General features: G+C 42.3%; 1 protein-coding gene and 1 pseudogene across 1 annotated transcript; both read left to right on the top strand.

Moving 5' to 3' along the window:
* The first annotated feature begins 982 nt into the window (after window positions 1–982).
* On the top strand, window positions 983–1,913 carry LOC125119228 (olfactory receptor 18-like; annotated as a pseudogene).
* Window positions 1,914–12,708: 10,795 nt separating this feature from the next.
* On the top strand, window positions 12,709–13,668 carry LOC125119227 (olfactory receptor 18-like). The gene has a single exon (XM_047766081.1). The coding sequence runs from the start codon at window positions 12,739–12,741 to the stop codon at window positions 13,666–13,668; it is 930 nt and encodes a 309-aa protein (XP_047622037.1). The 5' UTR covers window positions 12,709–12,738.
* Window positions 13,669–17,547: the final 3,879 nt, after the last annotated feature.

Raw genomic sequence — 17,547 nt, 5'->3', positions numbered from 1 at the left:
CTAATGGTCTATTGATTAGTTTGCACCGAAATTTCTTGAGAGGCAAATTTAGTTGCTTTCAGCGTCCTTAATTAGAAGATTTTTGAAAAAGAGAAAAATAGTTTTTATTCTCTCTGGTTCCTTCAAAAGTAGGGGGCAGATATTTTCCTACGTTTGTGGATTTGTTTTCACGCAATATATTGTCCAGATGTCTTTGGCCACATGCCTCTAAAACAGATGTAATAAAGAAACAACTGAGTGCCTCAGGCATCAATAAAGAGGAGCTCACAGAAGTTTTCATCCTGGCTCGGTGGAAATGAATCTGACTAGCATCCGTGAGGATGCAGGTTTGATCCCTGGCCTTGCTCAGTGGCTTAGGATCCGGTATTGCTGTGAGCTGTGGTGTAGGTTGCAGACGTGGCTCAGATCCCAGGTGGATGTGGCTGTGGCATAGGCCTGTGGCTACACTCTCATGTTACCCCTAGCGTGGGAACCTCCATATGCCATGGGTGTGGCCCTAAAAAGACGAAAAAAAAGAAGAAGAAGAAGAAGACGCTCACAATGAAGAAATAGTGTTGAAGGTGCTGGGGTGTAATGTTCTTGAACCATGAACAATTTCTGTGTGAATTGCTTAAATCTAAAGTATGAACACTAGGGGCTCCCACCTGGCTCAATGGGTTAACCACAAGACAGAGTACAAATCAGGATGTGGTGTTTATCCCTGGCCTTGCTCAGTGGGTTAAGGATCCAGCATTGTAGCAAGCTGCAGCACGGGTCACAGATACAGCTTAGATCCAGTGTTGCTGTGGCTGGGGAATAGGCCCACAGCTGCAGCTCTGATTTGATCACTAGCCTGGGAACTTCCATATGCTACAGGTGTGGCCATAAAATAAATAAATAAATAAGAAAATAAATAAATAAATAAGGACACTTCTCTTGGTGCCTCAAAAATTGTTTCATTTATTCACCAATATCTTCTTTTTTTTTAGATGTTTCCCCTAACATGGAACCACAGAATCATACACATTCCTCGGAATTCCTCCTCCTGGGCCTCTCAGATGATCCAGACCTGCAGCCTCTTCTCTTTGAACTCTTTCTCTCCATGTATTTGGTGACTCTAATTGGGAACCTGCTCATCATCCTGACTGTCAGCTCTGATTCCCACCTCCACACACCCATGTACTTCTTCCTTTCCAATTTGTCCTTGGCTGACATCAGTATCAGCACCACCACTGTCTCAAAGATGCTAGTGAACCTCCAGACACACAGCAAAACTATCAGCTATGCAGGCTGCCTAGCTCAGGTGACCTTTTATCCTTTTTTTGCCTGTTTGGAGAGTCTACTTCTGACAGTCATGGCCTATGACCGGTTGGTGGCCATCTGTCACCCCCTACACTACCTGATGATCATGAACTCCCGCCTCTGTGGCTTGCTGGTCCTGGTGTCATTTTCCACTGGCCTCTTAAACTCCCAGCTGCACTACTGGATGATGTCACAGCTCACCTTCTGTGCAGATGTGAAAATCCCTCATTTCTTTTGTGAACTTTCTCAGCTCATTAGTCTTGCCAGTTCTGACACCTCCACCTATAACATATTAATCTACTTCATCGGTACCATCTTTGGTGGGGTTCCACTCTTAGGGATCTTTTATTCTTATGCTCGAATTCTTTCCTCCATTCTGAGAGTCTCATCATCGGGAGGGAGATATAAAGCCTTCTCCACCTGTGGCTCTCACCTGTCTGTTGTTTGCTTGTTGTATGGAACAGGCCTTGGGGTGTACCTCAGTTCGGCCATCTCCTCCTCCCCCAGGAAGGGTGCAGTGGCCTCGGTGATGTACACTGTGTTCACACCTATGCTGAATCCCTTCATCTACAAGCCTGAGGAACAGGGACATCAAGCGTGCCCTGTGGGGGATTATCAGCAGAATAGTCTAATCTCAATAACTGTGCTATCTTTACTTGGTTCTCAACTGGTAATGGCATGAAAATCATATATGTACAACAATAAACTCAGAATCTGGAGTCACATAGTCTATGTGCAATTTTCTGGCTCTCTGCTTTTTCTTAACAGGACTTTTCCTCTTTGAACAGTGCTGATGGAATTGTGCTATTATTTTCACTCCCCATGAAATTCATAGCCCATCCAAGGTTTTGCATAGCACATCACTTTCCACATGCACTACCCAGGACTCTCGATCATGGGTAGTTTTGTTTCTATCTTTGCAAAATAAGCACCGCTCTCCCTTCTTATTGTTTCTATACTTTTCATGTAATATTCCTCCCATTTCTTAAGATGAATCCAAACTCTATCTTAATAACCAAAACATCCAATGTATTTTGGCAAACTCTAAGAGACAGAGAGTGAAATGGTAGTTGTCAGAGGTTTGGGAGGAGGAATGGGCACTTAGTGTTTCATGGGGACAGAGTTTTCACCTGGGAAGGTGAAAAAGGTTCTAGAGGCACATGGTAGTGGTGGATGCAAAACAATATGAAGGTACTTAACACAACTGAACTGCATACTAAAAAATAGTTAAGAGGGTAAATTTTATGGCATTTTACTATGATAAAACTATATCTCCTGTAGGGAATTAGGGATATACTGCTCCAAATGTTGGGTGTTAGTCATCAGCAATCACCTCCTAGAAGAACCTGCTCAGCTACAGATCACCACCAGGCAGCCCACATCCAATGACTCTATGATGTGGGAATATAAGCCTTTGACCCCTTTGCCCCACCTCCAACCATCACTCAGGAATCATACTGGCTCCAGAGCTTCCTGGTGGATTTCAGAGGCCTTTGATGGACTTCAACTTGGCTTGACTTTTTGCACTGCCCTTCCTCCCTACAAAGAGTTTGCAAATACCACAAGTCCCAAGGAACAGTCTTCATAAGACGCCCCTCATTTCAGACACCAGCCACAATTTCGGGGTTTCTAGGGTCACCCTCATTACAGGTATGCTGGCAACAAAGTTGAGGACTTTCTCTTATTCAATAATTCTCTAGAAGGACTCAAACTGAGGGGACTCCCTCAGGTTCATAATGCACTTGAATGACTCACAGAACTCAGGAAAGTTATGAACATGGGATTAGAGTTTCATTATAGCAAAAGGATACAAATTAGAACCAGACTAAAGAAAACCATCCCAGGATAGGATCTCAAACATCCCAGGGTGAAGCTTCTTCTGTCCTCTCTCCATGGAGTCCAGACTCATTTCTTCTTCCTGCTGAAAACTGCTGACAATATTCAAAAAAGTCTTACCAAGTAGACAGCTCACCTGAGCTTCAGTGTCTAGACATTTTATAGAGGCTTCATTCCATAAACCTGATTGGTTGCATTTTTGTCCATATGGTTGAATTCACTTTTGAGCTTCCCTTCTCAGAGTTTGGGTTGATGTCACTTTGCCCAAAGCCCTAATTCTAATTGTTTGTCTTTCTGGCTTGGCTTCATATTAGCACAAATTCTCTGGTAGGGCCTAGAGTATCCACCATGAATACTAATACACCTATCATTAAGGAAATTTCAAAGGTTTAAAAAGTTACCTCCCAGAGGAGTTCCCATTATGGCTCATTAGGTTAAGAACACAGCACTGTCTCTTTGGCAATGCAGGGTCAATCCCTGGCTTCCCTCAGTGGGTTATGTATCCAGTCTTGCCACAAGCTGTGGTGTACATCACAGATGCAGCCCAGATCTGGCATTTCTGTGGCTGTGGTGTGGGCCAGCAGCTGCAGCTCTAATTTCACCCTTGGCATGGGAACTTCCATATGCCACAGGAGTGGACATAAAAATAAGAATAAAATATGCATATATATATATATATATATATATATATATATATATATACTCATAAATAAAAATAAAGGTTACCTTCTAGGGACTGGGTCAAAGCCATATCTCTCTTTAGCTTGGGATCAAATTCATTCTTATACCCCTGCCGTTTCATAAGTGTTAAAAAATTCAAAATATTTGTAACACATTAATCCATAATTTCCCTTCCTTCCTGGACTACTAGATATTGCATACAGTGATATATAAGCCTGTGAGATAATTAATGTTTGGTTTTCTTCTATTACTATCAATATTCAATAGGATCAAATGTTACCCAAATAATAGTCTGCACAAGTCTGCATCACAAATTAAATGCTGGTTTTATAAGTTTCAAGAATAAGAAAGGACAAGTAATCATGATATAACTCTCTCAAGTGGACATGTAATAAGAAAATACAAGGTGAGGATCTTTCTGCCTCCTTCAAGAAAATTCATCATAGCAAAGATAGTGGATTGGTAAAATCACAAAACAACTCACTCACAAGCCTATCTTTGATTTTCATATACTATGAAGTCTCAGTTGAGCAATGATCCTAGTATTTGATCTACACTTCCCACTATGAAATCATCACGGTTATTATTATTACAATTTTCTTATTTCTCCAGCATTCTTGAATTTCTAATTATTCACTTTTCCTTCCAATTCTTCTCTACACTCCTGCTATTTGGGCATTTGGCCTCCCTCTGACATTTATGCACAGACACATAATTAGACTTTTTTCTTCCATGCTCAACTTAATTGGGCATATATAGTCTATTTTTACAAATCAGGTAATGAGAAATAAATACCTGAATTCCTCATGCATAGAACTCTGAGCCAGGAGGACTGCACAGGTAGGATGTGGAAGGTTGCAACAGACCACTCTCCCACATATCAAATTTCATAAGCCAAATTATACTAATGACATCAAGATTCCAACATAAAGGTTCTAAAGGAAATATAGTTGAAGACATGCACTCTCTCTAACTGAGCAGTAATCAGATAATCCTGAACTTGGGTATTGAATATGTGTGGTTTACTCTCACATCAATCGAATGTCTGATTGAAAATGCGGTGACCACAGCAAAGGAAACCAAAAAGACAACTTTCACAATGGGAGAAAATTGTTTCAAATGATGCAAGTGACAAGGGCTTAATCTCTAGAATATATAAACAACTTATACAACCCAACAGCAAAAAAGCCAATCAATCAATGGAAAAATGGGCAAAAGACCTGAATAGACATTTCTCCAAGGAAGAGATACAGATGGCCAACAAACACATGAAAAAATGCTCAACATCGCTGATTATAAGAGAAATGCAAGTCAAAACTACCATGAGATATCACCTCACACCAGTCAGAATGGCCATCATTCATAAGTCCACAAATAACAAGTACTGGAGGGGCTGTGGAGAAAAGGGAACCCTCCTGCACTGTTGGTGGGAATGTAAACTGGTACAGCCACTTTGGAGAACAGTTTGGAGATACCTTAGAAATCTATACATAGAACTTCCATATGACCCCGCAATCCCACTCTTGGGCATCTATCCGGACAAAACTCTACTTAAAAGAGACACGTGCACCCGCATGTTCATTGCAGTCCTATTCACAATAGCCACGACATGGAAACAACCCAAATGTCCATCAACAGATGATTGGATTCGGAAGAAGTGGTATATATACACAATGGAATACTACTCAGCCATAAAAAAGAATGACATAATGCCATTTGCAGCAACATGGAGGGAACTAGAGAATCTCATACTGAGTGAAATGAGCCAGAAAGACAAGGACAAATACCATATGATCTCACTTATAACTGGAATCTAATATCCAGCACAAATGAACATCTCCTCAGAAAAGAAAATCATGGACTTGGAGAAGAGACTTGTGGCTGCCTGATGGGAGGGGGAGAGGGAGGGAGTGGGAGGGATCGGGAGCTTGGGCTTATCAGACACAACTTAGAATAGATTTACAAGGAGATCCTGCTGAATAGCATTGAGAACTTTGTCTAGATACTCATGTTGCAACAGAAGAAAGGCTGGGGGAAAAATGTAATTGTAATGTATACATGTAAGGATAACCTGACCCACTTGCTGTACAGTGGGAAAATAAAGAAAAATTATAAAAATTTAAAAAATAAATAAATAAGTAAATAAAGAAAATGCAGTGACCAGAACCTGCACTGGATATGGACTGGGGACTCCTGTTTGCTCTTTGGTTGTCACTGTTCAGTAAGAGGGCAGGGTTTTCTCTCTAGTTGCCACTCCAGAAACCTGCAGATCTGTTTCTGAGCGGTGTTTCTGACCTGTAGTGCAAGGCAGGTGGGCTTGAAGCAGTCCCACTAGGAGAGGAGCCATGAGTATCCTTATGCTGTAGTTAATCACATGTGAATGTGCTCTGTCGTGTCACCTTTTCCCCATTGTGTGGTCTCACAAAATACACTGTTGTTGGTGTTGCTCTCAAACCCACCTTAACCATGCGTATGTTGGTAAGTGGACCTGGTGTCTCTCGGGTAATTTCACTATGCCACCAGTGCAGATGCACCGAATTGAGGACTCAGGACAGCAGTATCCATGTACCTGGATATGCTGTGGAAGATATGGAGGCAGCTCAGACTCTGGCCTGGTCCAAGCCCCATATGTATGTACCCACAGAACCTACAGCTGCTAAAGCCAGACCCATCTCAGCTTTGGCAGCACTCATCCATGTGGATATTCCACCAGCACTGAATTTATCTATTTATGTATTTATTTATCTATTTAGATAGGGTCACACTTTCAGCATGCTGAAGTTCCAAGCCTGGGGGTTGAATCAGAGCTGCAGCTGCCAGCCTATACCATAGCCACAGTGAAGCCAGCTCTGAACCACATCTGCAAACTACACTGCAGCTCATGGCCACTCTGGAGCCTTAACCCACTGAGTGAGGCCATGGATGGAACCAAAAACCTCATGGATACTAGTCAGGTTCATCACCATTGAGCCACAAGGGGCTCACCAGCACAGAATTTATAAGGTTGTCAGTGGAGGTCTAAAACCAGTGGTTCACACAATTGGGAGGAGAGATTTCAGCTCTTCCCCTTTAGTCTCAGAATATTTTATGTGGATGCCTGTCTCCTCTTCCCTCAGCTTGTGCTTGATGTTAGATGTGCTAATGCAGTGGCTCTTACCTATTCCTGGAGTTCTCAGTCATGGTGGCATCTTGCACGTGCCTCCAGAGCACGTGATGGGAGCAGTGGGGGCTCACAATTGCTCCTGGAGCTGGGTGCTGGCTGGTGATGGAGTCTGTGAGGGAGATGGCAGTGGCTTGTGCAACCCCTCCTAGAGCCCAGTGGCAGCCACAAGCTCTCAACTTGTCATGGGTGCTGTGGCTCCTAAGACAGTGGGTCACACATCCTCTCAGGGAAATGAGGAACAGATGCTGGCAGGTGTGGGACTCTTGGTCATGGCAGTGAGCCACATAAGTTCCTGGGAAGGTGGAGGCAATGGTCAGTGCTTTCTTTGGGCCCCTTGGCATAGAAGGCAGTGGGCCATGCACACTCCCAGGGAGCTGTGGGCAGATGTCATTGCAGGGTTGTGGGAGCTTTAGGGGTGGTGGACCACATCCACTCCCAGGAATGCAAGGGGAGGGGTTGGTGCCTGGTTGTGGGGCCCTCTGGGGGAGTGGCAGCCATGGTCCATGCACATGTTCCCAGGAAGGTAGGGACAGGGAGTCCCTCAGTGGAGACAATGATCTACACCTTGCCTCTGGAGTTCTGGAGCCTGACATGTCATCAGTGGCAAGCACCCACCCTCTAGAGCTCATGCAAGTGGTGCCTTACAGGAGTTCCCATGGTGGCTCAGTGGGATATGAACCCAACTAGTACCCATGAGGATGAGGGTTCAATCCCTGGCCTTGCTCAGTGTGTTAAGGGTCCAGTGTTGCTATGAGCTGCAGGGTATGACACAGATGTGGTTCAGGCTTGGAATTGGTGTTGCTGCATCTGTAGCATAGGCTGGCAACTATAGCTCCCATTCATCCCCTGGCCTGGGAATTTACATATGTCACAGGCCCAGCCTTAAAAAAAAGGAATGAAAGAGAGGAAGGATGAAAGGAAGGAAGGAAGAAAGGAAGGAAGGAAGGAATGAAGGAACGAAGGAAGGAAGGAACGAAGGAACGAAGGAAGGAAGAAAAAGAAAGAAAGAGAGAAAGAAAGAAAGAAAAGAAGGAAGAAAGAAAGAAAGTCTGAAAAGTGATTTAGAATTTAAAATTCTAATAAAATTAGTAGAATTTGAACAGTCATTGAAAAGGGCAAAAACAATAAATCTCCAATAAATAAAATCCAAACCTTAAACCAGGGGTTCATAAAGTAAAATAGGAAGTTTCCAGAGACATAAATCTTAACGAAGAAAATAGAAACATGACAGTTCCCATCTTGGCTCAGCAGAAACAAATCTGACTATTACCCATGAGGATGCATGTTAGATCCCTGGCCTCACTCAGTGGGTTAAGGATCCCACATTGCTGTGAGCTATGGTGTAGGTAAAAGACAAATCTCGGACCTGGTGTTGCTGTGGTTGCAGGCCAGCTACAGGCCAGTACAGACAGCCTAGATTGTACTTGTAGCCTGGGAACCTCCATATGCCACAGGTGTTGCCCAAAAAAGACGAAGAAAGAAAGAAGGAAGGAAGGAAGAGGAAGAAGGAAGGAAGAGGAAGGAAGGAAGGGAGGAGGAAGAAAGAGAAGAGAGAGAGAAAAAAGATAAGAAGAGAGAGAGAATAAAAGAAAGAAGAAAGAAAGAAAGAAAGAAAGAAGAAGAAAAGAAGAAAGAAAGAAAGAAGAAAGAAAGAAGGAAAGAAAATAGTGGAATATCTACATCTCTGTCATTGACAAATATCTACATCTTTGTCATTGAATTACATGACAAATTCAATGGATTTGCAGAAATAAAAATACATATGACTTTCTCTAATAAAATTGTGTCTACATTGAATGATAAGATACATAATTTAGAAAACAAAGGTGAGGAGGAGGGGTCAACTTCCCCTTGAGAAGGGGAAGGGCTTCAGTCCTTCCAAGTGCACTCACTTTTCGCCTTTTCCTCCTCCATTATGTTAGCAAATCCTCAGAGACTGAGAGACTATGGACCAATTTGGCTAATTATGTGCTTGGTGCCTTGAGGTCTTGAGGGCATTACACTGCAAATAATCAGAATGTGCTTCTTAGCCCTTCATTTAGCCAGCTCCAGTCCAATGAGATCCATATGTGTTTGTCTCATTTCCCACGGTTGTCTGAACCAGGAGGTCCATACCTGGGTCTGCCTTCCTGCCAGTCCTGAGAACAAAGCCTCAGCCTGCAACCAACATCAGGTAGGGGAGGGGCAGGACATGGGCCTTCCACAGTCCTTCTCCAGCAGAGACACAGCCCAGCCCAGGGGGAGCCAGGTGCCGTGGGAGACACTGCATGCAGGAGGGGTTGGGAGAGCCTTGTTTTCTCATTATCAAGCCAGCAGACAGTTGGGATAGCCAGGCAAGGATAGCAAAACACCAAGATTCAGCTCAGACACTTATGAAGCTGAGGTTTTGGGGATTGGTGGGGATCCCAGAAATTTTATTTAAATTTCTGTTTTCCCCTCACAGTGCTCCTCTCTTCCATTGGCATCTTTTCTACCTGTACAGGAAATAGGTGGTTCTAAACTCTCCCCTAAGTGCTCCACTTGATCATGAAAATGATGATGATGACGATGAAAACGAAGGCAGTAACCAAAATATCACAAGCATTTACGTAAGGATTTCGAGTGCCAGGTGCTGAGGTAAGGTTTTTATGTAGCTTGTCTCCTTTTATCTCTTATCACCACTTTACAGCTGAGATTGGGACCACTGTGATTTCAAGTGGTTTTATCAGGACCCTGTGGTAGCAAAAGGGTAAAGTCAGATTTGAATGCAGACAGAGAAACTCCATTCATAGGCACCTACACAGTCCTCTCTCCTGCTGACATAGTCTGCATTCAGGGAACTGAATTTTGGGGAAATGTTATCCCTCTAGAAGGAAGAATTGACTTGAAAACCTCTCAAGTTGGCATAAAAAGGGCCAACTTGGTGATTGAGACCTGGATTTCATCCTAAATTTCTCAAATGTTCATAAGAGGGTTGGGTTTGATAAGAAATCAATATTAGAAAAATGTTGAAGATTTGGGACATATTTAAGAAGATTTCTCAAGCCATAACCTACAAAAACACAGCAAAAAGCAATCTCTCTTCCCTTTCATCCCAGGCAGAGACCCCTGCTCACTCTGCTCTTCCCTTTAAGGGGTTCATGGAGGACCAGAGTGGAGGGCATGGGCAGCACCTGTCCCATCAACTACAGGAAGGATGGCTGAGCTGAGGGCAGGGATCCTAAAAAGAATCAGCTCATGACAATTCAGAGCAGTTCTCTCTCCTGTTTCTTCTATTGGACTTTGCTTCGCTGGCTACCGAAGCTGAAGTTCCATTTCAACACCTAGCCCAGGAAACTACACATGCTACAGGTGTGTCCATTAAAAGAAATATATATATATATGAAATCCGCCAAGGCCAAATGTTTGTATTTGAGTTATTTTTGAAAAAAAAAAAATTGACCAAAAACCCCACACATTTGAGTGAGCACTTATGTCGATTGAAGATGGATGTCATAGACAAGTAAAGATGAAAAACCCTTAAAGATAATTGGCATATACAGTAGACACATGAAAAGATGCTCAACATCACTTATTAGAGAAATGCAAATCAAAACTGCAATGAGGGACCACCTCACACCGGTCTGTGTGGCCATCATTAACAAGTCTGCCAATAACAAATGCTGGAAAGGAGGCAGAGAAAAGGGAACCCTCTGACACCGCTGGTGGGAATGTGAATTGGTACAATTACTATGAAGAAGAGTATAGAGGTACCTTAGAAAACTAAAAATAGAATTGCCATATGAAACAGCAATCCTACTCCTGGGCATATATCTGGATAAAACTATAATTCACTAAGATACATGCACCCCTGTGTTCCTTGCAGCAACATTCACAATAGCCAAGACATGAAAACAACCAGGATGTCCATCAACAGAGGAATGGATTATGAAGATATGGTACATATATACGATGGAAAACTCCTCAGCCACCAAAAAAGAAGAACAAAGTAATGTCCTTTGCAGCAACATGGATGCAACTAGACATTCTCATACTAAGTGAGGTAAGTCAGAAGAAGACAAATACCCTACAATATCACGTAAATGTGGAGTCTAAAATATGGCACACGTGAGCCTATCTACAAAACAGAAACAGACTCACAGACATAGGGAACAGACTCGTGGTTGTCAAGGTGGAGGGGGAAGGAGTGGGAGGGACTGGGAGTTTGGGGTGAGTAGATGCCAACTATTCTATTCAGAATGGATAAGCGATGAGGTCCTACTGTACAGCACAGGAAACTCTATCTAATCTCCTGGGCTATACCATGATGGAAAGTAATACAGAAAATAATGCATATATACTTATGACTGGGTCACTTGGCTGTACAGCCGAAATTGTCACAACATTGTAAATATACTATAATTTCATTTACAGAGATAATTGCATAAACAAATGCTACCTGATTATAAACATTTAATTTATACTCCTGTGAGTGTGGTTTTAACTTTTTGGAACTACACTGCAAACCAAGGTAATTTCTTGTACTGTATTTGCAGAACATACAGTATATTTCAGTGCTTTTTTTGTGTCCTTTAATTAGAAAAATATTTTAAGTCACTGCTCTTTGATTGTGACTTCCTGCATCCTAGTTCTTCCTCTTTTTTTTTTTTTTTGAATTTAAAGTAGCCCTTTCAGTATTTCTTTTAGAATGGGTTTTGTATTGCTATACTCTTTTAGCTTTTGTTTGTTGGAGAAATTTTTTATTTCCCCGTCTATTTTAAATGATATTCTTGCTGGATAGAGTATCCTAGGTTGCATATTTTTTGGAAAATAGTATGGAGGTACCTTAGAAATCTATACGTAGAACTACCATATGATCCAGCAATCCCACTCTTGGGCATATATCCGGACAAAACGTTCCTTAAAAAAGACGCATGCACCCGCATGGTCATTGCAGCTCTATTCACAAGAGCCAAGACACGGGAACAACCCACATGTCCATCGACAGATGATTGGATAAGGAAGATGTGGTATATATACACAATGGAATACTATTCAGCCATAAAAAAGAACAAAATAATGCCATTTGCAGCAACATGGATGGAACTAGAGTCTCTCATCCTGAGTGAAATCAGTCTGAAAGAGAAAGACCAATACCTTATGATATCACTCATATCTGGACTCTAATATATAGCACAAAGGAACCTTTCCACAGAAAATAAAATCATGGACTTGGAGAATAGACTTATGGTTGCCCAGGGGGAGGGGAGGGAGTGGGAGGGATTGGGAGCTTAGGGTTAACAGAATGCAAACTATTGCTTTTGGAATGGAGTAACAATGAGAATCAAAAAAAAAAAAAAAACGGTAATCATCAATAGAAACCAGGCTTTTATGTTCATGAAACTAAGAAAGTGACTTGAATAAATGACAATGAAATTTTCTTCATAAAAAATTAAGGAAGAAAAATATTTTTAAAAAGAGAAGAATATTTTTATTCTATATTACTCATGCAAAAGATGGGGACAGATATTTTACTGTGTGCATGGATTTGTCATCTTGGAATGTTCTTATTTCTCTAATATTCTTTGTCCTCATGCCTCGAGTTAACCGTATAACGAAAAAAGTTTATGTTCTTGTCATCAACGAAGAAGAGCTAACTATTGAGAGATACTGCTGAAGGCACTGTGGTGTATGGTCTTCAAGCATGAAAAATGTATTCATGAATTGCTAAATTCCAAAGTATGGATACTTATCTGGGTGCCCCGACATTGTTTGGTTTATTCAACCCTTTCTTCTTTTTCAAAAGGTGCCCCCTCAATATGGAACCACAGAATCATACACATTCCTCAGAATTCTTCCTCCTGAGCCTCTCAGATGATCCAGACCTACGACCCCTTCTCTTTGGGCTCCTCCTGTCCATGTACCTGGTGACCCTGCTTGGGAACCTGCTCATCATCCTGGCTGTCAGCTCTGATTCCCACCTCCACACACCCATGTACTTCTTCCTTTCCAATCTGTCCTTGGCTGACATCAGTATCAGCACCACCACTGTCCCCAAGATGCTAGTGAACCTCCAGACACACAGCAAATCCATCACCTATGCAGGCTGCCTAACACAAGTGATGCTTTTTCCTCTTTTTGCCTGTTTGGAGAGTCTGCTTCTGACAGTCATGGCCTATGACCGGTTGGTGGCCATTTGTCACCCCCTATACTACCTGGTCATCATGAACCCCCGCCTCTGTGGCTTCTTAGTCCTGCTATCATTTTCCATCAGTCTTTTGGCCTCCCAGTTGCACTACCTGATGATGTCACAGCTCACCTTCTGTGCAGATGTGGAAATCCCTCATTTCTTTTGTGAACTTTCTCAGCTCCTCAGTCTTGCCTGTTCTGACACCTCCATCAATATTATATTAATGTATCTCATTGGTACAATCTTGGCTGGAATTCCATTCTCAGGGATCCTTTACTCTTATTCTCAAATTCTTTCCTCCATTCTCAGAATCTCATCATCAGGAGGCAGGTATAAAGCCTTCTCCACCTGTGGCTCCCACCTGTCCGTTGTTTGCTTGTTGTATGGAACAGGCCTTGGGGTGTACCTCAGCTCAGCTGTCTCATCTTCCTCCAGGAAAGGTGCAGTGGTCTCCATGATGTACACAGTGTTCACACCTATGTTGAATCCCTTCATCTACAGCCTAAGGAACAGGGACATCAAGCACGCCCTGTGGAGGATTATCAGCAGAGTAGGCTAATCTGAACACATGAGTGATTTGGGGGGTTCATAAGACTGGAAAAGGCAGGAATTCCCACTATGGCTCAGTGGGAACATACCTGACTAGTACCCACGAGGATGCAGTTTCAATCCCTGGCCCCATTCAGTGGGTTAAGGATCCAGCCTTGCCAGGAGCTCAGGTGTAGGTCACAGACTCACCTCGGATCTAGTGTTACTGTGGCTGTGGCACAGGCCACAATTTGACTCCTATCCTGGGAACTTGCATATGCTTCACATGAGGCCCTAAAAAGGAAAAAAAGACTGGAAAAGGCAGTAAAATCAAACATACGCAACAAGAAATTCTGAATCTGCAGTCACCCACTGTATATGTACCTATTTGTCCCTCTGCTTTCTGTTTACACAATGTTTTCCTGAGCTCCAATTTCAATCCCTCATCTGAGAACTGAAATCCCATATGAAGCCAATGTACTCTAGCCAAAAAAATAAGTAAATAAAAGAAGGCTTAGAGGAGCCCTAGTAAATTTTTAAGTTAAACTTCAGAGTAGAACTAAAATATGATTTAAGAATAACAGTGGAATGGATTGGGAGCTTGGGGTTAGTGGATGCTAACTATTGCTTTTGGAATGGATTAGCAATGAGATTCTGCTGTGTAGCACTGAGAACTATGTCTACTTACTTATGACGGAGCATGATAATGCGAGAAAAAAGAATGTATACATGTATGTGTAACTTGGTCAACAAGCCATACAGTAGAAAATAAATATTGTCTTGGGTAAATAACGATTTAAAAAAAAGCAAGAAAAAAAAAAGAGTAACAATGTATTTGACTTCTGTCATCCTCCTGAATTTTCTCCTCCTCTAACTTCTAGAGCCAATAGTCAAATCCTAAGCCCTTCACACCTCCCCGTCCCTGATTTTGTCACTAATCTGACCAGAGTCCTCTAATCCTTCTGTTCATTCGATTTTTAAAGACATTGAAAGTGGGGGCGATCTCAGTGTTTAACATTGAGGATACGTCTGCCCTTCTGGGAAGAGGAGGTTTCTTATGAACTGAGGAATACTCTGAGGACCATTCTGAGGCTTGTTCATTGGAACAAAGAGATGTACTGATGACACCAGTTTGTGGAATGTGCTTTACCTTCATGCTTGCCGACATAACTACATACCTCTCTTGCTTCCACTGTCAAAACTTCCTGGCATACTTTGGGGATAGACCATGATAGAAAATAACATAAGAAAGGGAATGTATGTATATGTATGAGTGGGTCACTGTGCTGTGCAGCAGAAATTGATACAATACTCTAAGTCAACTATACTTCAAAAAATAAAATATGTGAGGAAGGAAACAAAACAGAACTAAGCATTCACTAGCATATAGCTGTTCAAATTTTCAGCTGAAAGACCTATTCTTTCCCAGGTCATTCAGGGACCCCACGTTTTGTCATTTCGGATCTTTTATTCCTATTTTCCCTGTCTCAAAACTATTAAATTATCTGAACAGTGATGGCTCAGATGATTTGCTTTCCCCACACTTCAAAACCGGTTCAGAAGTTCCCTGGTTGCTCAGAGGGCTAGGGATCTGATGTTGTCACTGCCATGGCCCAGAGCACTGCTGTGGCATGTATTTGATCCCTGGCCTGATAACCTTAGCATACTGCAGGTGCAGCCAAAAAAAAAAAGAAAAGAAAGAAAGAAAAAAGAAAACCTTTCATACAGACATTTTGCTCTTACAAGAGGGTCCTAAATGGCTTCTCAATGTTCAGTTTCTTTCCATTTACACCAGATTAACTTTTTAAGTGGAACCAAATCTTGCATCTCTTTGCTTGAAATCTTCCAATCAGGAGTTCCCACTGTGGTCCAGTGGGTTAAGGATCCAACTGCAGCAACTCGGGTTTTTGTAGAGGTGACGGTTCAATCCCTGGCCTGGCCCAGTGGATCAGGTAGCGTAGGTCACAGCTGTGGCTTGGATTCTTTTCCTGGCCCAGTTACTTACATATGCTATGGATACATCCAAACAAACACACAACAAATTTTCCAATTGTTTTCTGAAACTCCTAGAGTAAACTTGCCAAGGTCAGTAAGACCGTTCATTATCTAGTCCCTGCTATCCCTTTCCAACTCCTTCACAAGTCCAGGGACTAGTACCATCATCATTACCCCCCCCCAGGAATTCATAAGTGCGCATGTTCAGGTCTCACCTGCTGAATCAGAACTGCTATAGCGAGAACCCAAATACTTGTGTTTTAGGAAGTGTTACCAGGTGATTCCACCACACAATAAACTTGAGAACCCACTTGCCTAGATATATGGGTTTTCTTGGAGTTCTTCAAACAGACCATGTTCTTTCCTGCCCCCAGACAAGCACACTTATTTCTCTCTGTCTAGAATTTTCTTCCCCTTTCCAACTCAACTTTTTACTTCAACATCAGCCCTTAAAGATGCTTTCCTTGGCCTCCCATCTAAATTCTCCTGGTGTTCTCTCCATCAGGTCAGTCCTCTCTTCCTCTTTGAATATTATTGCTTTCTGAGTGATCTCACACATGTTTAGTATCATGGAGACAATCTTTGCACAAGCTGCCTCAGCTATTCTTTTCCAGGTTAAACGGATGCATAACGAAAATAAGTTTTGCTCCTCTTCCAGTCTGGTCTTGTGTGAGATGTGATAGTGTTGACTTTAAAAGGCCAGAAAATAGGCAATGTCATTGCCAAGACAATGTTTGGTAGGAATCTGTTATGAAATCTAGAAAGTTATTGATTGTACAAAAGAAAAACTGCATCATAGCCCAAGAGGTATGAATACTTTATCCAAAACTCTAGCAGTTGGAGTCAAGACTATTGCAACAATGGAGAGATATTGAACTCATCTCCACTGAATCAAAAGGTGAGATGATTTTTTTATTTTTTTCCATCTGCATAAACGTTCTGGGGCATAGGGAAGTGCCCCAGGCTAGGGGTGAATTAGAAGCTGCAGCTGCAGCCTCTGCCAGAACTTGCGGCAACACCAGGTCCTTAACCCACTGAGGGAGGGCAAGGATGGAACCTGTATCCTCACTGAGGATAACATCAAGTCCTTAACCTGATGAACCACAATGGAAGCTCCAAAAATGGGAGGATTTTTAAAGCTGAGGCTAGCTAATGGAAAAGCACCGGGAGATATTAGGGGAGGGAGGTTGGTTGATATGATTAGTCTGTCTGTGATTACTAATTGCTGCCTATTGAATTCAGGCTCATACCATCCACAGAAGCTAGGAGATAGGTGTATCACTTGATGATTATATTTCAAAGGGATAACTTTAAGAAAATCATTTCTGGTTTGTAAAAAGGACAAAAGGCTCTGAGAAGATTTATTCACATTTAAAATGAGCAAAGAAAGAGTTTGAAAGTTTTCTAACATGGAGATTCCTTAAGCTACAGTGGGTTAATGATCCAGCATTGTCACTGTTGTGGCTCAGGTCACTGTTGTGGTGTGGGTTCGACCCCTGGCTGGGGAATTTCCGTATGCTACAGGCGTGGCTGAAAAGGAAAAAAAAATCCTCACATCAGTGCTCTACGAAAAGAGAGGTCAGGAGCAGAAATCAGATAGTAATGTGTTTAAAGTTTAATCACATTTAGGGGAATGTAAAGGCAGTCTTTGTCAATGTACATCCCAAACTTCCACTGTTGTTCCAACTTTGTAAGTCTTGTGTTTTTGAGTATGGGCTGCTCAGCCAACCTCCACACTGAAGCATAAGTTTTAATTTATGTTTACAAGTAACTTGACTTCTAGACTCAAATGGCAGCATTAAGAGTGAGAGGCAAGGCAACAAGTCCAGAATGGCACCTGGGTTCCAGGATCCACAGGGATCTGTGGTGGTGACAGCAGGTCATAGATGAGCTGACCTCCAGAGCAATGCTTATA

This window comes from Phacochoerus africanus, unplaced genomic scaffold (genome assembly GCF_016906955.1).
Source record: "Phacochoerus africanus isolate WHEZ1 unplaced genomic scaffold, ROS_Pafr_v1 Scaffold_18, whole genome shotgun sequence".
NCBI classification, from domain to species: Eukaryota; Metazoa; Chordata; class Mammalia; order Artiodactyla; family Suidae; genus Phacochoerus; species Phacochoerus africanus.
This window is presented reverse-complemented; position numbering and strand designations above follow the sequence as displayed.